General features: G+C 45.2%; 1 protein-coding gene across 4 annotated transcripts in view; it reads right to left on the reverse strand.

Annotated features, from left to right (window-relative positions):
- Positions 1–23,338, reverse strand: part of dnajc13 (DnaJ heat shock protein family (Hsp40) member C13) — a 141,413-nt gene that overhangs the window by 109,322 nt on the left and 8,753 nt on the right. For all 4 annotated transcript variants that reach the window (XM_079863183.1, XM_079863182.1, XM_079863181.1 and 1 more), the window contains exon 2: positions 7,766–7,846. In XM_079863183.1, the coding sequence (XP_079719309.1) occupies positions 7,766–7,833 (68 nt within the window). In that variant the 5' untranslated portion in view covers positions 7,834–7,846. The remainder of the gene's footprint in view (positions 1–7,765; positions 7,847–23,338) is intronic.

Below are 23,338 nucleotides of genomic sequence, written 5' to 3' on the forward strand. Positions count from 1 at the left end.
ACTAGTTTATCAGACTACTAGTTTATCAGGCTACTAGTTTATCAGACTAGTTTATTAGACTACTAATTTATCAGACTAGTTTATCAGACTACCAGTTTCTCAGACAAGTTTCTCAGACTACTAGTTTCTCAGACTAGTTTATCAGACTACCAGTTTCTCAGACTACTAGTTTATCAGACTAGTTTATTAGACTACTAATTTATCAGACTAGTTTAACAGACTACCAGTTTCTCAGACTAGTTTCTCAGACTACTAGTTTATCAGACTAGTTTATAAGACTACTAGTTTATCAGACTAGTTTATTAGACTACTAGTTTATCAGACTAGTTTATCAGGCTACTAGTTTATCAGACTACTAGTTTATTAGACTAGTTTATCAGACTACTAGTTTATCATACTAGTTTATCAGACTACTAGTTTATCAGACTAGTTTATCAGACTACTAATTTCTCAGACTAGTTTATTAGACTACTAATTTCTCAGATTAGTTTATTAGACTACTAATTTATCAGACTACTAGTTTAACAGACTACTAGTTTAACAGACTACTAGTTTCTCAGACTAGTTTCTCAGACTACTAGTTTATCAGACTAGTTTATAAGACTACTAGTTTATCAGACTACTAGTTTATTAGACTACTAGTTTATCAGACTAGTTTATCAGACTAGTTTATCAGACTACTAATTTATCAGACTAGTTTATTAGAGTACTAATTTATCAGACTAGTTTAACAGACTACCAATTTCTCAGACTAGTTTCTCAGACTACTAGTTTATCAGACTAGTTTATCAGACTACTAGTTTATCATACTAGTTTATCAGACTACTAGACGGTTAGTATATAACCGTGAGACCGACGGTTATAGTTGAACACTGTCATTACAACTCTATAACCGCCAAAACCGTGTTATTAAAATATTTTTTACAAACATTTTATATCATAGAGAATGTTTAAATACTAATTAAAAACAATTGTTAACAGTCTGTGTTATTAATGGTCTATGTCGTTTAGATTACTAATACCCCATCCGCGTATCTCTATTGATAACAACATTGAACACTACAGAAATATTAATTTTATTCAAACTAAGTTGTCCTAATTTATCAGACTAGTTTATCGATCAGACTAGTTTATCAGACAGTCTTCACTTGGACTGACAGTGTTTGAATGTCTTCTATGGGAACTAAAGTAATCCTGTACGGGCCCTGAACACACACACACACACACACACACACACCGAGATGCTTGAGGAGGAGCACGTGTGACAAAAACATTATAAAGCACAAGAGAGAAAAAAAACAGTAAAAACCCAAACGACAACTTTCTTTAAAAACTGTATTATGACAGATAATGAGTTAATTGTGTGTGTATGCTCGAGTCTGATCCGCTACAGCAGACGAGTGTGAAACACCGCAGTGATAACAGCTCACATGATGGAGACCGTATAACACAGAGAATACTCAGAGACGTTATCATCGCAGAAATAAAAACGTTAATTTACATTTTGTCCAATATTGAGTTAGATTAGACGTTTGAGTGTTAACTCTTGTCAGTGTGCAGTATATAGATGATATTATTCAGTATATAGATGATATTCTGCTGTATATAGATGACAGTATTCAGTATATAGATGATATTATGTTGTTCTCAACACAAGGCCAGTTCCTTCGGTCTCTGTAAGCTTGCAGAAGAAAACAGGCTCGTCACAAGACTGGTTAATTATTCACTGTGTGGCTTTTAACATCTTCCCCTGAACAAGAACATCACACACACTCACAGACTCCATCACATGACTGGACCCAACAAATGCTCCTGTCATCTGATTGAATATCTCCAGCTTTATTTACTTCCACCTGCTGTATCTGCACTAAAGCTCAGGCTCAGAGACGGGTCATAAACGAGGGAAAAATCACTAAAATAACTCAATCTTGACGAATCTTCACTGACTTCACTCCTATTGGCTGTCGCTCCTGCTCAGCTTAAAGCCTACAGTCACTGTCGCTGGAAATCGCCAGCTCTCCATTGAATTTAATAGAATAGTGTCGCTGCGTGTCATATATACACATACACCTCAAGTATGTATATATATACAGTGACGAAAATAAGTATTTGAACACCCTGCTATTTTGCAAGTTCTCCCACTTAGAAATCATGGAGGGGTCTGAAATTGTCATCGTAGGTGCATGTCCACTGTGAGAGACATAATCTAAAAAAAAAAATCCAGAAATCACAATGTATGATTTTTTAACTATTTATTTGTATGATACAGCTGCAAATAAGTATTTGAACACCTGAGAAAATCAATGTTAAAGGGGGGGTGAAATGCTCATTTTCACTCAATCTCCTGTTAATCTTGAGTACCTATAGAGTAATATTGTATCCTTCATATCTCCAAAAAGTATTTTGTTTTATTAAATTTTTAACATAAAGATAGGCTGTACCGAGTCTTTCCGGAAAAAACCGAGCGGCTGGGGGCGGGCCGTGTGGGAAGCTTAGCTGTGCTAACGCGCCAAGCTAGTGACAACACACAGAGACATTTGTTCAACAAACAGTTTTACTCACCGTCCGGTTCCAACGCACGACCGCGAACTTTTATCATTGTGACTGCTCGATCCTTAAGCATTAGACGATCTGCAAATCCGTAGATCTGGGCTTTGTTTATAAAACAATCATCGTCGAAATGCAGGGAACAACAGTCTTACACAACTCCGTTTATGCTCAGGAAAACAAACTGCCACGGGTTCCTTAACGCTGGGTTCTTTGGGAATCTGTGCAGGGTTGTCTTGCCCTGGCAACCAAAAACACACTTCTTTGGTGACATTGACTTCCCAAAAGCCGGGCAGGGCGCTTTGATGGCGAACTGCTTTCACTCTTGCTCTGGTCTACGAGTGCGCACGCGGCCGCGATCTTACCGGAGAAGTGCCCTTAGGACCCATATAAGGAAATTCCGCCCTATCTTACGTAAGACAGAGCCATACTCGAAAAAAACTTTCCGAAACTTGTGACAAACCGGAAGGAGTATTTTTGGAACAAAAATACTCCTTCAAACGTACAACTTAGTTTTTGAAACTTTGTCCATGTTTAGCATGGGAATCCAACTCTTTACCAGTGTAAAAAACTCAGTATGCATGAAATAGCATTTCACCCCCCCTTTAATATTTGGTACAGTAGCCTTTGTTTGCAATTACAGAGGTCAAACGTTTCCTGTAGTTCTTGACCAGGTTTGCACACACTGCAGGAGGGATTTTGGCCCACTCCTCCACACAGATCTTCTCTAGATCAGTCAGGTTTCTGGGCTGTCGCTGAGAAACACGGAGTTTGAGCTCCCTCCAAAGATTCTCTATTGGGTTTAGGTCTGGAGACTGGCTAGGCCACGCCAGAACCTTGTTATGCTTCTTACAGAGCCACTCCTTGGTTATCCTGGCTGTGTGCTTCGGGTCATTGTCATGTTGGAAGACCCAGCCTCGACCCATCTTCAATGCTCTAACTGAGGGAAGGAGGTTGTTCCCCAAAATCTCGCAATACATGGCCCCGGTCATCCTCTCCTTAATACAGTGCAGTCGCCCTGTCCCATGTGCAGAAAAACACCCCCAAAGCATGATGCTACCACCCCCATGCTTCACAGTAGGGATGGTGTTCTTGGGATGGTACTCATCATTCTTCTTCCTCCAAACACGTTTAATGGAATTATTACCAAAAAGTTCTATTTTGGTCTCATCTGACCACATGACTTTCTCCCATGACTCCTCTGGATCATCCAAATGGTCATTGGCAAACTTAAGACGTGCCTTGACATGTGCTGGTTTAAGCAGGGGAACCTTCCGTGCCATGCATGCTTTCAAACCATGACGTCTTAGTGTATTACCAACAGTAACCTTGGAAACGGTGGTCCCAGCTCTTTTCAGGTCATTGACCAGCTCCTCCCGTGTAGTTCTGGGCTGATTTCTCACCTTTCTTAGGATCATTGAGACCCCACGAGGTGAGATCTTGCATGGAGCCCCAGTCCGAGGGAGATTGACAGTCATGTTTAGCTTCTTCCATTTTCTAATGATTGCTCCAACAGTGGACCTTTTTTCACCAAGCTGCTTGGCAATTTCCCCGTAGCCCTTTCCAGCCTTGTGGTGGTGTACAATTTTGTCTCTAGTGTCTTTGGACAGCTCTTTGGTCCTGGCCATGTTAGTAGTTGGATTCTTACTGATTGTATGGGGTGGACAGGTGTCTTTATGCAGCTAACGACCTCAAACAGGTGCATCTAATTTAGGATAATAAATGGAGTGGAGGTGGACATTTTAAAGGCAGACTAACAGGTCTTTGAGGGTCAGAATTCTAGCTGATAGACAGGTGTTCAAATACTTATTTGCAGCTGTATCATACAAATAAATAGTTAAAAAATCATATATTGTGAATTTTTTTTTAGATTATGTCTCTCACAGTGGACATGCACCTACGATGACAATTTCAGACCCCTCCATGATTTCCAAGTGGGAGAACTTGCAAAATAGCAGGGTGTTCAAATACTTATTTTCCTCACTGTATATATATATATATATATACACACACACACACTGTATATTTAAAAAATTATGTATTTTTTTGGTAATGCTATGACTGAACTCCAATTAGACATGCAATTTAATAAGGTCATGTGACAATGTAGTTTCAAAACTACATTGTTTCACACACTGTTAATAATAGTATCCTGCACAACGACAGTTATCCATACTTGAGGTTTACATAAAGCCAAAGTACATGAAGACACTGAAATCAGGAACTGAAAGAAAGTGTTTCACAGTCTTGGCCACAGTGTGTAACCAGTAAAGTCTGAGAAAGAGAAAAGCCTGAAGTGTGAAACTGAGCAGCCCTGAGATTTCAGAAGCTCAATCCTCAGATAACAGCAGATCTGAGATCAGAGAACAGCTGGAATATTATATAATCCTGAAGAACAGCTGGAATACTATATAATCCTGAAGAACGTCAGGAAGATTATATAATCCTGAAGAACGTCAGGAAGATTATATAATCCTGAAGAACGTCAGGAAGATTATATAATTCTGAAGAACAGCTGGAATATTATATAATCCTGAAGAACAGCTGGAATATTATATAATCCTGAAGAACGTCAGGAAGATTATATAATCCTGAAGAACAGCTGGAATATTATATAATCCTGAAGAACAGCTGGAATATTATATAATCCTGAAGAACGTCAGGAAGATTATATAATCCTGAAGAACAGCTGGAATATTATATAATCCTGAAGAAGGTCAGGAAGATTATATAATCCTGATGAACAGCTGGAATATTATATAATCCTGAAGAACGTCAGGAAGATTATATAATCCTGAAGAACAGCTGGAATATTATATAATCCTGAAGAACAGCTGGAATATTATATAATCCTGAAGAACAGCTGGAAGATTATATAATCCTCAAGAACAGCTGGAAGATTATATAATCCTCAAGAACAGCTGGAATATTATATAATCCTGAAGAACAGCTGGAAGATTATATAATCCTGAAGAAACTAAACTACACCTGTTCTATCTCTATTCAGAAAATATTCTCTGGCTCTGTGGGCATTATTGTCCGACTTCGGGTCGAACTGAACACCGCTAGTGCAGTTTCAGTGTGAGAGATTGTCCTGTTTTGTCTGAGCTCTTGAAGCTCCGCCCTCTTCTGGAAAGGGGGCGGGGAGCAATAGCTCATTTGCATTTAAAGGGACACACACAAAGAGTGCGTTTTTGCTCACCCCCCAAAAAAGGCAAAATGTAACATGCTATAAAAATAATCTGTGGGATATTTTGAGCTAAAACTTCACATACACACTCTGGGGACATCAGAGACTTATTTTACATCTTGTAAAAAGAGGCATAATAGGTGCCCTTTCAGAAGTTGTATTTCATATAAACTTAACTATAATTATATTATATTAAAAATAAATAAAACAATTTAATCTTAAATATGTTTTTTGTTTCTCAATTTATCCAGAATCGTGCAGCTCTACTGACAACCATTTTAGAGTTGTTGCCAGCTGTTGCATAATTTACTCTCGGATTGTCAGAAGTGAAAGTCAGACAGTACAGCTCTGTGTGTGTGTGTGTGTGTGTGTGTGTGTGTGTGTGTGTGTGTGTGTGTGTGTGTGTGTGTGTGTGTGTGTGTGTGTGTGTGTAGCCTCAGTGCACTGGTCACTGAGAAGCTCTTTAGTAAATCTAATCAACTCTCAGTGGCTGCTGTCACATGATTAGGAAAAAAATAGACTAGATCCCTCACAAATACAACAAAATCAATCAGGATACTGAGAAGTCTGAATAAAACTAGATATTTTTCTCAGCAAAACTCCTCCTGCTTTTATGCGTCCATCAGATCCTATAAGCAGGACTAAAGATTAGAGGTGGAAGAGTCACGGCTCCTGCTCAACTCCTGTGCTAATCCTCATTCACTCCACTTACAGACACACTCTCTAAAACACACACTCAATATCAGCAAGGCATGGTTAGTTGTCCAGTGGGAGTTAGGCATGTTGTGGTACTACTTTTCACTTTCTGTGTGTTTGCCTCTGGATTGCATGAGTTCTTCCCAGCATTCACTCTAACCGGAGAGATGATGTGCTTCAGTGTTAAACACACTGTGGAGAAGAGCTTCACAAGAACATCTGCGTCAACACTGACAACGACCAATCCGGACTTTACAATCCGGACTTCATTAGGAAAACCATCTCTGGAAAGTGCAACCTTTGAAGGAATGGCTCAACCTTTTAAATTAAAATTCTGTTTGGAACAACAAAGGATATAAGAGGCAAAATATTCACATAAATCTAATTCACACAATGAAAGTAAACGCTGTCAAACTCAAAAAAGGCAGAATAAAAATACCATAACAACTGGTCTGAAGGACGATCTGAATCCAAAGATCCAAAGCACTTGAATAAACAGAACAAAATGTTCATCTTAAATGGCTAAAATAGTCTGGTAACTCCAATCGCCGGTCCCTGCTCTTCATATCACATCAACATGCCAACTCCCATAGAAAACTAATGAAATCAGTTTCCCTAGTCGCTCCAGATCAGTGTAAACGCCCTCCAGAGACTGAGGCGGTCTGACACGCGGCTCGAGGGAACCAGTCTGAAGCAAACAGATCAAAACACTAGACCAAGGTCATTTAAAAGTCAGTTGTAAAAGTTACCGGCCATTCAGAACTTCAGAAAAAAAGGACAGAAATGAACCAGATTAACTACATCACAGTTTATACAGCCTATACATATATATATTGTAAAATTTGGATTTCATACATTCATTTCTTATTCAAACTAAATCCTGTCGTCCAGCATCTCCTCTTCCTCTTTCATCCTTTTCTCCATAAATGTGTTTTAGACGGACAGATCAATACAGAACACAGAACATCAGGAACATGAAGGATGATGGGAAATAATAATGTATTTTCTGTTCATCAAATGCTCTTTATTCTCCGCTATTGCTTCATCGCTAATGAACAAGCGCTGTTATCTGTTGTGTAGTGACGTGTGTGTTCAAGTAATCCAGATATGAGCAGATTCTGTGTAATACGCTGTATTTAATATATCCTGATGATTCACGAGTATTTGCGCAGAATCAGATTTGTCTTACACAGACTTCCCAGCAAAGTGAGTAAACGTAATAAACACGCCAAACTGGCCAGTGATTGGACAGCGTTTCCCGCCACTGGTGTTCATCTCGAACCCTGGTCATGAATTCTCCTGTGAACGAGACGCAGAGCAGAAAGCACTTACTTGCCCCTCCAGGAGTGTTTGGTTGTGTAGAAACAGGCCAAGTCTCTGTTGTCTTTGAGGACGTTCATCTTCAGACAGCGCCTGTGAAAAGAGAAGGAGATTCACGTCTGCAACTCTCATTTACTTCCTGATCAAACATGACAAAGGCCAGGTTCATGATCACGCATGTAAGCTGTCATGGGGAAATCTGGAAAGACATTTAGCAGGTTCTCGTAGTGTGAGCGTGAAAGCGTGGACTAGACATCACTCAAGGCGCTTACACATCGGTTCTGAAGTTAAAGATGAAGATAGTTCACCCAAACACTTCATCTACTCACACTCGGATGCCTACAGGTTCATCATAGACTTTTGTAGCCTAGAAATCTAGACGCACACTAGCGGCAGCAAAATGTATTTTGCAGCCAGGGCAGTCTAGCAACTCTCCATTGACTTTCGGAGCTGTAAAAACCTAAATTGGGTCAGGCCAATCACATCGTGTATAGAGTAGGCGGGGCGGGCTTAACATAATGACGACAGAGTCGCGACGGTTCCCTGCTCCTTGAAAACAAAGAACGACGGCGGCTGGCGAACAGTCTTTCAAATCGGCTTTGGCCGCGACTCTGGAGGACTATTGTGTCTATTTAAATGGAGAAAAATCGATCATAACTTCAGTAAACTATGGAGTGCCGCAGGGATCTGTGTTGGGCCCTCTATTATTCTCAATATATATGCTGCCACTTGGAAATATTATAAGGAAACATGGAATTAGTTTCCATTGTTATGCTGATGACACTCAAATATATATTTCATCACGGCCGGATGAAAACGCTAAATTATCCAAATTGACAGAGTGTGTTAAAGATATAAAAGATTGGATGACGCGCAATTTTCTTTTATTAAATCCAGACAAGACAGAGGTAATACTTATCGGTTCAAAAAACCACCCACAAAACCTCTCACAATACAACTTTAACATAGTAGGATGTCCTGTTACTTTATCCTCTACAGTAAAAGACCTGGGTGTTATATTAGACTGCAACCTGTCTTTTGAAAATCATATTTCATATGTTACAAAAACAGCCTTTTTCCACCTTAGAAACATTGCTAAGCTACGTAATATGCTATCAGTTTCTGATGCAGAAAAGTTAGTTCATGCGTTCATGACCTCGAGACTAGATTACTGTAATGCTTTATTAGCTGGTTGTCCTGCATCCTCAATAAACAAGCTACAGTTAGTCCAAAATGCCGCCGCTAGAGTTCTAACTAGATCAAGAAAATATGATCATATAACACCGATTTTATCATCTCTACATTGGTTACCTATAAAGTCACGTATTAATTACAAGGTATTGCTACTGACTTATAAAGCCCTAAACGGCTTAGCTCCAGTCTATTTAACGGATCTTCTATCGCCCTATAATCCATCGCGCTCTTTAAGATCACTAAATTCAAGGCTTTTGGTCATACCTAGGATATCCAGATCATCCAAAGGAGGGAGAGCATTTTCACATTTAGCTCCTAAACTCTGGAATAGTCTTCCGGATACTGTTCGTTGCTCAGACTCGCTCTCCCAGTTTAAAACTAGATTAAAGACGCATCTCTTCAGCCAGGCATTCATATAATACTTTTAATCTTACAGTTAAATCCGGTCTCTAGTTCATAAACGCCAGAGGAGAACTGGCCCCCGACTGAGCCTGGGTTCTCCCAAGGTTTTTTTTCTCCATTAGGTCCTGATGGAGTTTTAGGACACCATTAGGTCCTGATGGAGTTTTAGGGTTCCTTGCCACTGTTGCCTTTGGCTTGCTCAGTTGGGGATATTTTGGGGATATTTAATTTTATTTTATCAATCAATAAATTGCACTAGAAACAAACCTTGTTGTATTATTTTAATTTAATACTGTGAAGCTGCTTTGATACAATCTGTATTGTGAAAAGCGTTATACAAATATACTTGACTTGACTTGGAGTTAGGTTTTTCTTTGAGAAAAGAGCAAAGAACGGCACTTAAGTCATTCTTAAAAAAGGAAGATGTGTTCGTAGTTTTGCCGGCCAGATTCAAAAGTTGAATCTATCAACTGACGTTAGCTCCGCTGTTGGGAAAACGCTCTGGTTGGTTGAAGCGCTGTCCTATTGCGTGCAGAGGGAATTTGAAGGACAGCCGTTTATCCCGCCCCTCGGATTGAGCCGTGTCTATGGAGAGTTGCCAGACCCAACATCTTGATGTAGGTCTGGCTTGCCAGGCTAAGACTTTTGCTCATCTCCAAAACACAAATGAAGATTTTTTTGTTCATCCAATGAATGACTTCTATCAGCATACAGAAGATGCAGATCTCTCAAGCACTGCAGACTCCACTGAGGTCCTCAGAGGAAGCACATCTCTCTCAGACTCACAGGGCAAGAACACACACTAACCCTGTCCTGAAACCCAGGGGGTAACTTCACACAGTTAGTGTGCACACACAGATTCTTTTAGAAATATAATTGAATTAACAGACTCTTCCACCATGGTTTTCTTAGTTTATTATGCATTTAAGTTTAGGTGAGCCAGAATAATGCTGAACTACACAATCACCTTCGCATTAATAGTGAAGCTTTGATAATCAGAGTTGATTCGGTGGAGATCTGCTTCTGAACACACTGAAGTAGAGATGCACTAAACCACCATATCGGTATTGGCCGATACGTTCATTTTTGATGTTATCGTTATCGGCCCAATAAAAGAAAAAGTGGCCAATATATTAAAGCCGATAAATAATGTATTATTTCGTTCAGCTGAGAGAATGTGCACTGTTCGTCATGATGGTTTTGAATTGCTTGAAATATGATTGGAATCACTTCAAAAAGGAAAATACAGTGAAGTGCAACACAAGTCTGTCAAGGCTACATAACATTATCATGAGAACATTATAATTGAGTGTTTGGGACGTGGATTTTAATGGTGAGACTTTTGTTTTTGAAATTAGGCTCTCAAAAATTATATAAAAATTATATACAAGTGAAAACACAGATGTAAAATGAACAGTTTTGATCATGGAAATCACTTTGTGCCATCCATAAAAGTAGGTTATGAGTTTCACTCTGGAATTAAATATCATGCAAACAACATTCATATTGTATTCAGAGAAAAAAGCGCATGCAAACATGAGATGGGAGGAAAGGGAAGCGGGGGTCATATTCACTGAGCGCCTCAGCTCGAGGACAGAGGGAAGAGGAGAGGTGTTGATCTGTGAACCGTGCTAAGCATGAATGTCTCTGTCAGCAGAAAACCCCTTCCTTCCTCAGGCCGACACTAAACCCTTACAGGAGCTCACAAACTCCTGACTCCCAGCATCAGCTAAAGCTAACCATTCCTCAGCACACCACCGCTCTCAGCATCAGCTAAAGCTAACCATTCCTCAGCACACCACCGCTCTCAGCATCAGCTAAAGCTAATCATTCCTCAGCACACCACCGCTCTCAGCATCAGCTAAAGCTAACCATTCCTCAGCACACCACCGCTCTCAGCATCAGCTAAAGCTAACCATTCCTCAGCACACCACCGCTCTCAGCATCAGCTAAAGCTAATCATTCCTCAGCACACCACCGCTCTCAGCATCAGCTAAAGCTAACCATTCCTCAGCACACCACCGCTCTCAGCATCAGCTAAAGCTAACCATTCCTCAGCACACCACCGCTCTCAGCATCAGCTAAAGCTAACCATTCCTCAGCACACCACCGCTCTCAGCATCAGCTAAAGCTAATCATTCCTCACACCACCGCTCTCAGCATCAGCTAAAGCTAACCATTCCTCAGCACACCACCGCTCTCAGCATCAGCTAAAGCTAACCATTCCTCAGCACACCACCGCTCTCAGCTAAAGCTAAAGCTAACCGTTCCTCAGCACACCACCGCTCTCAGCATCAGCTAAAGCTAACCATTCCTCAGCACACCACCGCTCTCAGCATCAGCTAAAGCTAACCATTCCTCAGCACACCACCGCTCTCAGCATCAGCTAAAGCTAACCATTCCTCAGCACACCACCGCTCTCAGCATCAGCTAAAGCTAACCATTCCTCAGCACACCACCGCTCTCAGCTAAAGCTAATCATTCCTCAGCACACCACCGCTCTCAGCATCAGCTAAAGCTAACCATTCCTCAGCACACCACCGCTCTCAGCATCAGCTAAAGCTAATCATTCCTCAGCACACCACCGCTCTCAGCATCAGCTAAAGCTAACCATTCCTCAGCACACCACCGCTCTCAGCATCAGCTAAAGCTAACCATTCCTCAGCACACCACCGCTCTCAGCATCAGCTAAAGCTAACCATTCCTCAGCACACCACCGCTCTCAGCATCAGCTAAAGCTAACCATTCCTCAGCACACCACCGCTCTCAGCATCAGCTAAAGCTAATCATTCCTCAGCACACCACCGCTCTCAGCATCAGCTAAAGCTAATCATTCCTCAGCACACCACCGCTCTCAGCATCAGCTAAAGCTAACCATTCCTCAGCACACCACCGCTCTCAGCATCAGCTAAAGCTAACCATTCCTCAGCACACCACCGCTCTCAGCATCAGCTAAAGCTAACCATTCCTCAGCACACCACCGCTCTCAGCTAAAGCTAAAGCTAATCATTCCTCAGCACACCACCGCTCTCAGCATCAGCTAAAGCTAACCATTCCTCAGCACACCACCGCTCTCAGCATCAGCTAAAGCTAACCATTCCTCAGCACACCACCGCTCTCAGCATCAGCTAAAGCTAACCATTCCTCAGCACACCACCGCTCTCAGCATCAGCTAAAGCTAACCATTCCTCAGCACACCACCGCTCTCAGCATCAGCTAAAGCTAACCATTCCTCAGCTCACCACCGCTCTCAGCATCAGCTAAAGCTAATCATTCCTCAGCACACCACCGCTCTCAGCATCAGCTAAAGCTAACCATTCCTCAGCACACCACCGCTCTCAGCATCAGCTAAAGCTAACCATTCCTCAGCACACCACCGCTCTCAGCATCAGCTAAAGCTAACCATTCCTCAGCACACCACCGCTCTCAGCTAAAGCTAAAGCTAACCGTTCCTCAGCACACCACCGCTCTCAGCATCAGCTAAAGCTAACCATTCCTCAGCACACCACCGCTCTCAGCATCAGCTAAAGCTAACCATTCCTCAGCACACCACCGCTCTCAGCATCAGCTAAAGCTAACCGTTCCTCAGCACACCACCGCTCTCAGCATCAGCTAAAGCTAACCGTTCCTCAGCACACCACCGCTCTCAGCATCAGCTAAAGCTAATCATTCCTCAGCACACCACCGCTCTCAGCATTAGCTAAAGCTAATCATTCCTCAGCACACCACCGCTCTCAGCATCAGCTAAAGCTAACCATTCCTCAGCACACCACCGCTCTCAGCATCAGCTAAAGCTAACCATTCCTCAGCACACCACCGCTCTCAGCATCAGCTAAAGCTAATCATTCCTCAGCACACCACCGCTCTCAGCATCAGCTAAAGCTAATCATTCCTCAGCACACCACCGCTCTCAGCATCAGCTAAAGCTAACCATTCCTCAGCACACCACCGCTCTCAGCATCAGCTAAAGCTAACCATTCCTCAGCACACCACCGCTCTCAGCATCAGCTAAAGCTAATCATTCCTCAGCACACCACCGCTCTCAGCATCAGCTAAAGCTAACCATTCCTCAGCACACCACCGCTCTCAGCATCAGCTAAAGCTAACCATTCCTCAGCACACCACCGCTCTCAGCATCAGCTAAAGCTAATCATTCCTCAGCACACCACCGCTCTCAGCATCAGCTAAAGCTAACCATTCCTCAGCACACCACCGCTCTCAGCATCAGCTAAAGCTAACCATTCCTCACACCACCGCTCTCAGCATCAGCTAAAGCTAACCATTCCTCAGCACACCACCGCTCTCAGCATCAGCTAAAGCTAATCATTCCTCAGCACACCACCGCTCTCAGCATCAGCTAAAGCTAACCATTCCTCAGCACACCACCGCTCTCAGCATCAGCTAAAGCTAACCATTCCTCAGCACACCACCGCTCTCAGCATCAGCTAAAGCTAACCATTCCTCAGCACACCACCGCTCTCAGCATCAGCTAAAGCTAATCATTCCTCTGCACACCACCGCTCTCAGCATCAGCTAAAGCTAACCATTCCTCAGCACACCACCGCTCTCAGCATCAGCTAAAGCTAACCATTCCTCAGCACACCACCGCTCTCAGCATCAGCTAAAGCTAACCATTCCTCAGCACACCACCGCTCTCAGCATCAGCTAAAGCTAACCATTCCTCAGCACACCACCGCTCTCAGCATCAGCTAAAGCTAACCATTCCTCAGCACACCACCGCTCTCAGCATCAGCTAAAGCTAATCATTCCTCAGCACACCACCGCTCTCAGCATCAGCTAAAGCTAACCATTCCTCAGCACACCACCGCTCTCAGCATCAGCTAAAGCTAACCATTCCTCAGCACACCACCGCTCTCAGCATCAGCTAAAGCTAACCATTCCTCAGCACACCACCGCTCTCAGCATCAGCTAAAGCTAACCATTCCTCAGCACACCACCGCTCTCAGCATCAGCTAAAGCTAACCATTCCTCAGCACACCACCGCTCTCAGCATCAGCTAAAGCTAACCATTCCTCAGCACACCACCGCTCTCAGCATCAGCTAAAGCTAACCATTCCTCAGCACACCACCGCTCTCAGCATCAGCTAAAGCTAACCATTCCTCAGCACACCACCGCTCTCAGCATCAGCTAAAGCTAACCATTCCTCAGCACACCACCGCTCTCAGCATCAGCTAAAGCTAACCATTCCTCAGCACACCACCGCTCTCAGCATCAGCTAAAGCTAACCATTCCTCAGCACACCACCGCTCTCAGCATCAGCTAAAGCTAACCATTCCTCAGCACACCACCGCTCTCAGCATCAGCTAAAGCTAATCATTCCTCAGCACACCACCGCTCTCAGCATCAGCTAAAGCTAACCATTCCTCAGCACACCACCGCTCTCAGCATCAGCTAAAGCTAATCATTCCTCAGCACACCACCGCTCTCAGCATCAGCTAAAGCTAACCATTCCTCAGCACACCACCGCTCTCAGCATCAGCTAAAGCTAACCATTCCTCAGCACACCACCGCTCTCAGCATCAGCTAAAGCTAATCATTCCTCAGCACACCACCGCTCTCAGCATCAGCTAAAGCTAACCATTCCTCAGCACACCACCGCTCTCAGCATCAGCTAAAGCTAACCATTCCTCAGCACACCACCGCTCTCAGCATCAGCTAAAGCTAATCATTCCTCAGCACACCACCGCTCTCAGCATCAGCTAAAGCTAACCATTCCTCAGCACACCACCGCTCTCAGCATCAGCTAAAGCTAATCATTCCTCAGCACACCACCGCTCTCAGCATCAGCTAAAGCTAACCATTCCTCAGCACACCACCGCTCTCAGCATCAGCTAAAGCTAACCATTCCTCAGCACACCACCGCTCTCAGCATCAGCTAAAGCTAATCATTCCTCAGCACACCACCGCTCTCAGCATCAGCTAAAGCTAACCATTCCTCAGCACACCACCGCTCTCAGCATCAGCTAAAGCTAACCATTCCTCAGCACACCACCGCTCTCAGCATCAGCTAAAGCTAACCATTCCTCAGCACACCACCGCTCTCAGCATCAGCTAAAGCTAACCATTCCTCAGCACACCACCGCTCTCAGCATCAGCTAAAGCTAACCATTCCTCAGCACACCACCGCTCTCAGCATCAGCTAAAGCTAACCATTCCTCAGCACACCACCGCTCTCAACATCAGCTAAAGCTAACCATTCCTCAGCACACCACCGCTCTCAGCATCAGCTAAAGCTAACCGTTCCTCAGCACACCACCGCTCTCAGCATCAGCTAAAGCTAACCATTCCTCAGCACACCACCGCTCTCAGCATCAGCTAAAGCTAACCATTCCTCAGCACACCACCGCTCTCAGCATCAGCTAAAGCTAATCATTCCTCAGCACACCACCGCTCTCAGCATCAGCTAAAGCTAACCATTCCTCAGCACACCACCGCTCTCAGCATCAGCTAAAGCTAATCATTCCTCAGCACACCACCGCTCTCAGCATCAGCTAAAGCTAATCATTCCTCACACCACCGCTCTCAGCATCAGCTAAAGCTAACCATTCCTCAGCACACCACCGCTCTCAGCTAAAGCTAAAGCTAACCATTCCTCAGCACACCACCGCTCTCAGCATCAGCTAAAGCTAACCATTCCTCAGCACACCACCGCTCTCAGCATCAGCTAAAGCTAACCATTCCTCAGCACACCACCGCTCTCAGCATCAGCTAAAGCTAACCATTCCTCAGCACACCACCGCTCTCAGCATCAGCTAAAGCTAACCATTCCTCAGCACACCACCGCTCTCAGCATCAGCTAAAGCTAACCATTCCTCAGCACACCACCGCTCTCAGCATCAGCTAAAGCTAACCATTCCTCAGCACACCACCGCTCTCAGCATCAGCTAAAGCTAACCATTCCTCACACCACCGCTCTCAGCATCAGCTAAAGCTAACCATTCCTCAGCACACCACCGCTCTCAGCATCAGCTAAAGCTAATCATTCCTCAGCACACCAGCGCTCTCAGCATCAGCTAAAGCTAACCATTCCTCAGCACACCACCGCTCTCAGCATCAGCTAAAGCTAACCATTCCTCAGCACACCACCGCTCTCAGCATCAGCTAAAGCTAATCATTCCTCAGCAAACCACCGCTCTCAGCATCAGCTAAAGCTAACCATTCCTCAGCACACCACCGCTCTCAGCATCAGCTAAAGCTAACCATTCCTCACACCAGCTTCGGAGAGAGGGCGCTGAATAAACTACAGAACAGCGCGAGCGGGAAGTGACGCCTCACGCGGGCAGGGCTTATGCTCCGAGAACGGACACTGCACTAGTGATATAAAACACATCTTCCCCACGAACAAAAACACTCGCACGTAACACACACAGGTCTGTTAACTTAAGCAATACTTTTAATAAGGTAGTCTAATATTTTTCTGACTAACAAATTACTGACATAGTAAAGGGTAGATTTAAAGGTCCCATGACATGCTACTTTTGTGGGCTTTAATATAGGCCTTAATGGTCCCTAGTACTGTATCTGAACTCTCTTTCCAAAAATTCAGCCTGGGTGCAGAATTATAGCCACTACAAGCCAGTCCCACAATAAGCTTCCTTCAGACGGGCCGTTTCGGTGTCTGTAGCTTTAAATGCTAATGAGGAGGAGAAAGGCGGGGCAAGGTGGGGGGTGGGTGTGGCCTTGACCAGCTTGCGGCAACGGTACCATGCATGTTTACGTTGGATATATTGCAATGGCACAGACACGCAGTCGTTCAAGTATTTCAGTTTGACCCAGAATCTGATCCAGAATCTGATCCAGATGGAGAAGCAACGGATGAAGAAGTTGCAACTCAGCGGCTCCAGCAGGACGTTTCCGACGTTTCCGAATGGTTAGTTTAAAATATGATGTTAGCTGTTTAAGCTGGAGATAGCATGGGGGTAAAACTGTTTTTTGTGCCTAGATGATCTAGTACACAGAGATCTGTAACGTCTGTAATTTATCTTATTACAATTACATCAAGCTCTGCGATCTTGAAATGCGGATATTGCGCGCGCGCCATATAACCAACAGGAAAATGGTTATCCAAATAACAAAGAAGTGTACAACACTCGCGTTACAGTGTGTGTATTCACACACATACCTGATGCTGTCTACCTTTACATTAGCGCAAGTAACTGCATAGCTGCATATCTAATGTTACAGCCACATTCTACATGTAACAAGCTAGGTAACCATAAACAGTAAAGCAACACACTTATACTATATCATTAGTTGGCTTAGTTGTCCGAGGTGTGTAGCTGAGCCAAAGAGAGTTGGTACTGATCCAGACTTTAGTTTCAGACGTTCAGTAAGCCCAGCTCTGTATTGCCTCAATATGAGGAAACAGTCGTCGGTGAAATGTTTGCCGCAGACATGCAAAACTTTGGGAAGTTGAGTCGGCGCATTTCCAGAGAAAATGAAATTAATCCACTGGTTCTTCTGGGGCTTGGATGAAGGAACTAAAAAAAGGCTTCGGTGTTCATTTGTACATCCAATTATTGAGCAATTATTATGCTTCGCTCGCTCAAAAGCCATGATATCTCTCTGGACAAGCTAAAATCGCTCGCGCGCGTTCCTACTTCCTAGCTCATTTTCTCATGGGCGGAAAATATTCTCTGGGCGGGCAAAGCAGAGAAAGGGGAGGTAACATTTCTCCTTATAACGTCATAAGGAGGAGATTCAAGATAAGCCCGGTTGAGCCTCCATTTTCTCAAAGGCAGAGAAAGATAGCAAAAGCTCGATTTACACCGATTCAAATTTCTAGAAACTTGGGGACCATATACAGGCTAGGGGAACTCATATTAATGTTATAAAACCTCAGAAAGTGAAAAGTTCATGTCATGGGACCTTTAAATAAAGAAAAACAAAATTTAAATAAAGAAAAACTAAATTTAAATGAAGAAAAACTAAATTAAGTTCAATTAAAAACAAGATTAATTTAGATTGATAATAACGGGTAAAAAGCTTAATACATTTTGTTTCTATTATTCTATTTTCCACAATGTCAAAGCAAGGCAGCGTAACCCAAAACACAAGCTCAGGCACTTCTGTCCACACACACTCCGCTGTTCTGCACTTCTGTCCACACACACTCCGCTGTTCTGCACTTCTGTCCACACACACTCCGCTGTTCTCATGCACTTCTGTCCACACACACTCCGCTGTTCTGCACTTCTGTCCACACACACACTCCGCTGTTCTGCACTTCTGTCCACACACACTCCGCTGTTCTGCACTTCTGTCCACACACACTCCGCTGTTCTGCACTTCTGTCCACACACACTCCGCTGTTCTGCACTTCTGTCCACACACACTCCGCTGTTCTGCACTTCTGTCCACACACACTCCGCTATTCTGCACTTCTGTCCACACACACTCCGCTGTTCTGCACTTCTGTCCACACACACTCCGCTGTTCTGCACTTCTGTCCACACACACTCCGCTGTTCTGCACTTCTGTCCACACACACTCCGCTGTTCTGCACTTCTGTCCACACACACTCCGCTGTTCTGCACTTCTGTCCACACACACTCCGCTGTTCTGCACTTCTGTCCACACACACTCCGCTGTTCTGCACTTCTGTCCACACACACTCCGCTGTTCTGCACTTCTGTCCACACACACTCCTCTGTTCTGCACTTCTGTCCACACACACTCCGCTGTTCTGCACTTCTGTCCACACACACACTCCACTGTTCTGCACTTCTGTCCACACACACTCCGCTGTTCTGCACTTCTGTCCACACACACTCCGCTGTTCTGCACTTCTGTCCACACACACTCCGCTGTTCTGCACTTCTGTCCACACACACTCCTCTGTTCTGCACTTCTGTCCACACACACTCCGCTATTCTGCACTTCTGTCCACACACACTCCGCTGTTCTGCACTTCTGTCCACACACACACTCCACTGTTCTGCACTTCTGTCCACACACACACTCCGCTTTTCTGCACTTCTGTCCACACACACACTCCGCTGTTCTGCACTTCTGTCCACACACACTCCTCTGTTCTGCACTTCTGTCCACACACACTCCGCTATTCTGCACTTCTGTCCACACACACTCCGCTGTTCTGCACTTCTGTCCACACACACACTCCACTGTTCTGCACTTCTGTCCACACACACTCCTCTGTTCTGCACTTCTGTCCACACACACTCCGCTATTCTGCACTTCTGTCCACACACACTCCGCTGTTCTGCACTTCTGTCCACACACACACTCCACTGTTCTGCACTTCTGTCCACACACACACTCCGCTTTTCTGCACTTCTGTCCACACACACACTCCGCTGTTCTGCACTTCTGTCCACACACACTCCGCTGTTCTGCACTTCTGTCCACACACACACTCCGCTGTTCTGCACTTCTGTCCACACACACACTCCGCTGTTCTGCACTTCTGTCCACACACACTCCTCTGTTCTGCACTTCTGTCCACACACACTCCGCTGTTCTGCACTTCTGTCCACACACACACTCCGCTGTTCTGCACTTCTGTCCACACACACACTCAGCTGTTCTGCACTTCTGTCCACACACACTCCGCTGTTCTGCACTTCTGTCCACACACACTCCGCTGTTCTGCACTTCTGTCCACACACACACTCAGCTGTTCTGCACTTCTGTCCACACACACACTCCGCTGTTCTGCACTTCTGTCCACACACACTCCGCTGTTCTGCACTTCTGTCCACACACACACTCCGCTTTTCTGCACTTCTGTCCACACACACACTCCGCTGTTCTGCACTTCTGTCCACACACACTCCGCTGTTCTGCACTTCTGTCCACACACACACTCCGCTTTTCTGCACTTCTGTCCACACACACTCCGCTGTTCTGCACTTCTGTCCACACACACTCCGCTGTTCTGCACTTCTGTCCACACACACTCCGCTGTTCTGCACTTCTGTCCACACACACTCCGCTGTTCTGCACTTCTGTCCACACACACACTCCGCTGTTCTGCACTTCTGTCCACACACACACTCCGCTGTTCTGCACTTCTGTCCACACACACTCCGCTGTTCTGCACTTCTGTCCACACACACACTCCACTGTTCTGCACTTCTGTCCACACACACTCCACTGTTCTGCACTTCTGTCCACACACACTCCGCTGTTCTGCACTTCTGTCCACACACACACTCCGCTGTTCTGCACTTCTGTCCACACACACACTCCGCTTTTCTGCACTTCTGTCCACACACACACTCCGCTGTTCTGCACTTCTGTCCACACACACTCCGCTGTTCTGCACTTCTGTCCACACACACACTCCGCTTTTCTGCACTTCTGTCCACACACACTCCGCTGTTCTGCACTTCTGTCCACACACACACTCCGCTTTTCTGCACTTCTGTCCACACACACTCCGCTGTTCTGCACTTCTGTCCACACACACTCCGCTGTTCTGCACATCTGTCCACACACACTCCGCTGTTCTGCACTTCTGTCCACACACACTCCACTGTTCTGCACTTATGTCCACACACACTCCGCTGTTCTCATGCGCTTCTGTCCACACACACTCCGCTGTTCTCATGCGCTTCTGTCCACACACACTCCGCTGTTCTCATGCGCTTCTGTCCACACACACTCCGCTGTTCTCATGCGCTTCTGTCCACACACACTCCACTGTTCTGCACTTCTGTCCACACACACACTCCGCTGTTCTGCTCTTCTGTCCACACACACTCCTCTGTTCTGCTCTTCTGTCCACACACACTCCACTGTTCTGCACTTCTGTCCACACACACTCCGCTGTTCTCATGCACTTCTGTCCACACACACTCCGCTGTTCTGCACTTCTGTCCACACACACTCCGCTGTTCTGCACTTCTGTCCACACACACTCCGCTGTTCTGCACTTCTGTCCACACACACTCCGCTGTTCTGCACTTCTGTCCACACACACACTCAGCTGTTCTGCGCTTCTGTCCACACACACACTCCGCTTTTCTGCACTTCTGTCCACACACACTCCGCTGTTCTGCACTTCTGTCCACACACACACTCCGCTGTTCTGCACTTCTGTCCACACACACTCCGCTGTTCTGCACTTCTGTCCACACACACTCCGCTGTTCTGCACTTCTGTCCACACACACTCCACTGTTCTGCACTTCTGTCCACACACACTCCGCTGTTCTGCACTTCTGTCCACACACACTCCACTGTTCTGCACTTCTGTCCACACACACACTCCACTGTTCTGCACTTCTGTCCACACACACACTCCACTGTTCTGCACTTCTGTCCACACACACTCCGCTGTTCTGCACTTCTGTCCACACACACTCCGCTGTTCTGCACTTCTGTCCACACACACTCCGCTGTTCTGCACTTCTGTCCACACACACTCCGCTGTTCTGCACTTCTGTCCACACACACTCCGCTGTTCTGCACTTCTGTCCACACACACACTCCGCTGTTCTGCACTTCTGTCCACACACACTCCGCTGTTCTGCACTTCTGTCCACACACACTCCACTGTTCTGCACTTCTGTCCACACACACTCCGCTGTTCTGCACTTCTGTCCACACACACACTCCGCTGTTCTGCACTTCTGTCCACACACACTCCACTGTTCTGCACTTCTGTCCACACACACTCCGCTGTTCTGCACTTCTGTCCACACACACTCCGCTGTTCTGCACTTCTGTCCACACACACTCCGCTGTTCTGCACTTCTGTCCACACACACTCCGCTGTTCTGCACTTCTGTCCACACACACACTCAGCTGTTCTGCGCTTCTGTCCACACACACACTCCGCTTTTCTGCACTTCTGTCCACACACACTCCGCTGTTCTGCACTTCTGTCCACACACACACTCCGCTGTTCTGCACTTCTGTCCACACACACTCCGCTGTTCTGCACTTCTGTCCACACACACTCCACTGTTCTGCACTTCTGTCCACACACACACTCCGCTGTTCTGCACTTCTGTCCACACACACTCCGCTGTTCTGCACTTCTGTCCACACACACACTCCGCTGTTCTGCACTTCTGTCCACACACACACTCCGCTGTTCTGCACTTCTGTCCACACACACTCCGCTGTTCTGCACTTCTGTCCACACACACTCCTCTGTTCTGCTCTTCTGTCCACACACACTCCACTGTTCTGCACTTCTGTCCACACACACTCCGCTGTTCTGCACTTCTGTCCACACACACTCCACTGTTCTGCACTTCTGTCCACACACACACTCCGCTTTTCTGCACTTCTGTCCACACACACTCCGCTGTTCTGCACTTCTGTCCACACACACACTCCGCTGTTCTGCACTTCTGTCCACACACACTCCGCTGTTCTGCACTTCTGTCCACACACACTCCACTGTTCTGCACTTCTGTCCACACACACTCCGCTGTTCTGCACTTCTGTCCACACACACTCCGCTGTTCTGCACTTCTGTCCACACACACTCCGCTGTTCTCATGCACTTCTGTCCACACACACACTCCGCTGTTCTGCACTTCTGTCCACACACACACTCCGCTGTTCTGCGCTCTAGCCAGAGAACACTCCCGTTGCAGGAACACTTTAGTAGGCCAAGAAGAAGCAAATATATTTATTAAGTATAACGAGGTTGGGTTCCTTCAACTGTCCATCCTATTAAAAATGGCTAGGCTATATAAGATAAGTGTAAAAAAGAGAATTGTATTTCGTCAGATTTTATAGTGTTGAACATATTCAAACGCGAATGAGAACCGCTTCAAGGGGGATGCAGGTGTGCAAAAAGAAAAAGGAAAAAAAGAAAAAAAAACGAATATTCGAATGTCAAATTTTCAAATCGAATACCAACCCACCGAACGAATATTCGAATATTCGGGTCCAGCCCTAGAAGTCAGATTTTGAGATTTTACATTGTACACTGGTAAACTTCAAGCTAAGGATCTAATTTGCATATTTGGTACATAAACTCAATTG

This window comes from Squalius cephalus, assembly GCF_949319135.1.
Source record: "Squalius cephalus genome assembly, chromosome: 25".
NCBI lineage: Eukaryota > Metazoa > Chordata > Actinopteri > Cypriniformes > Leuciscidae > Squalius > Squalius cephalus.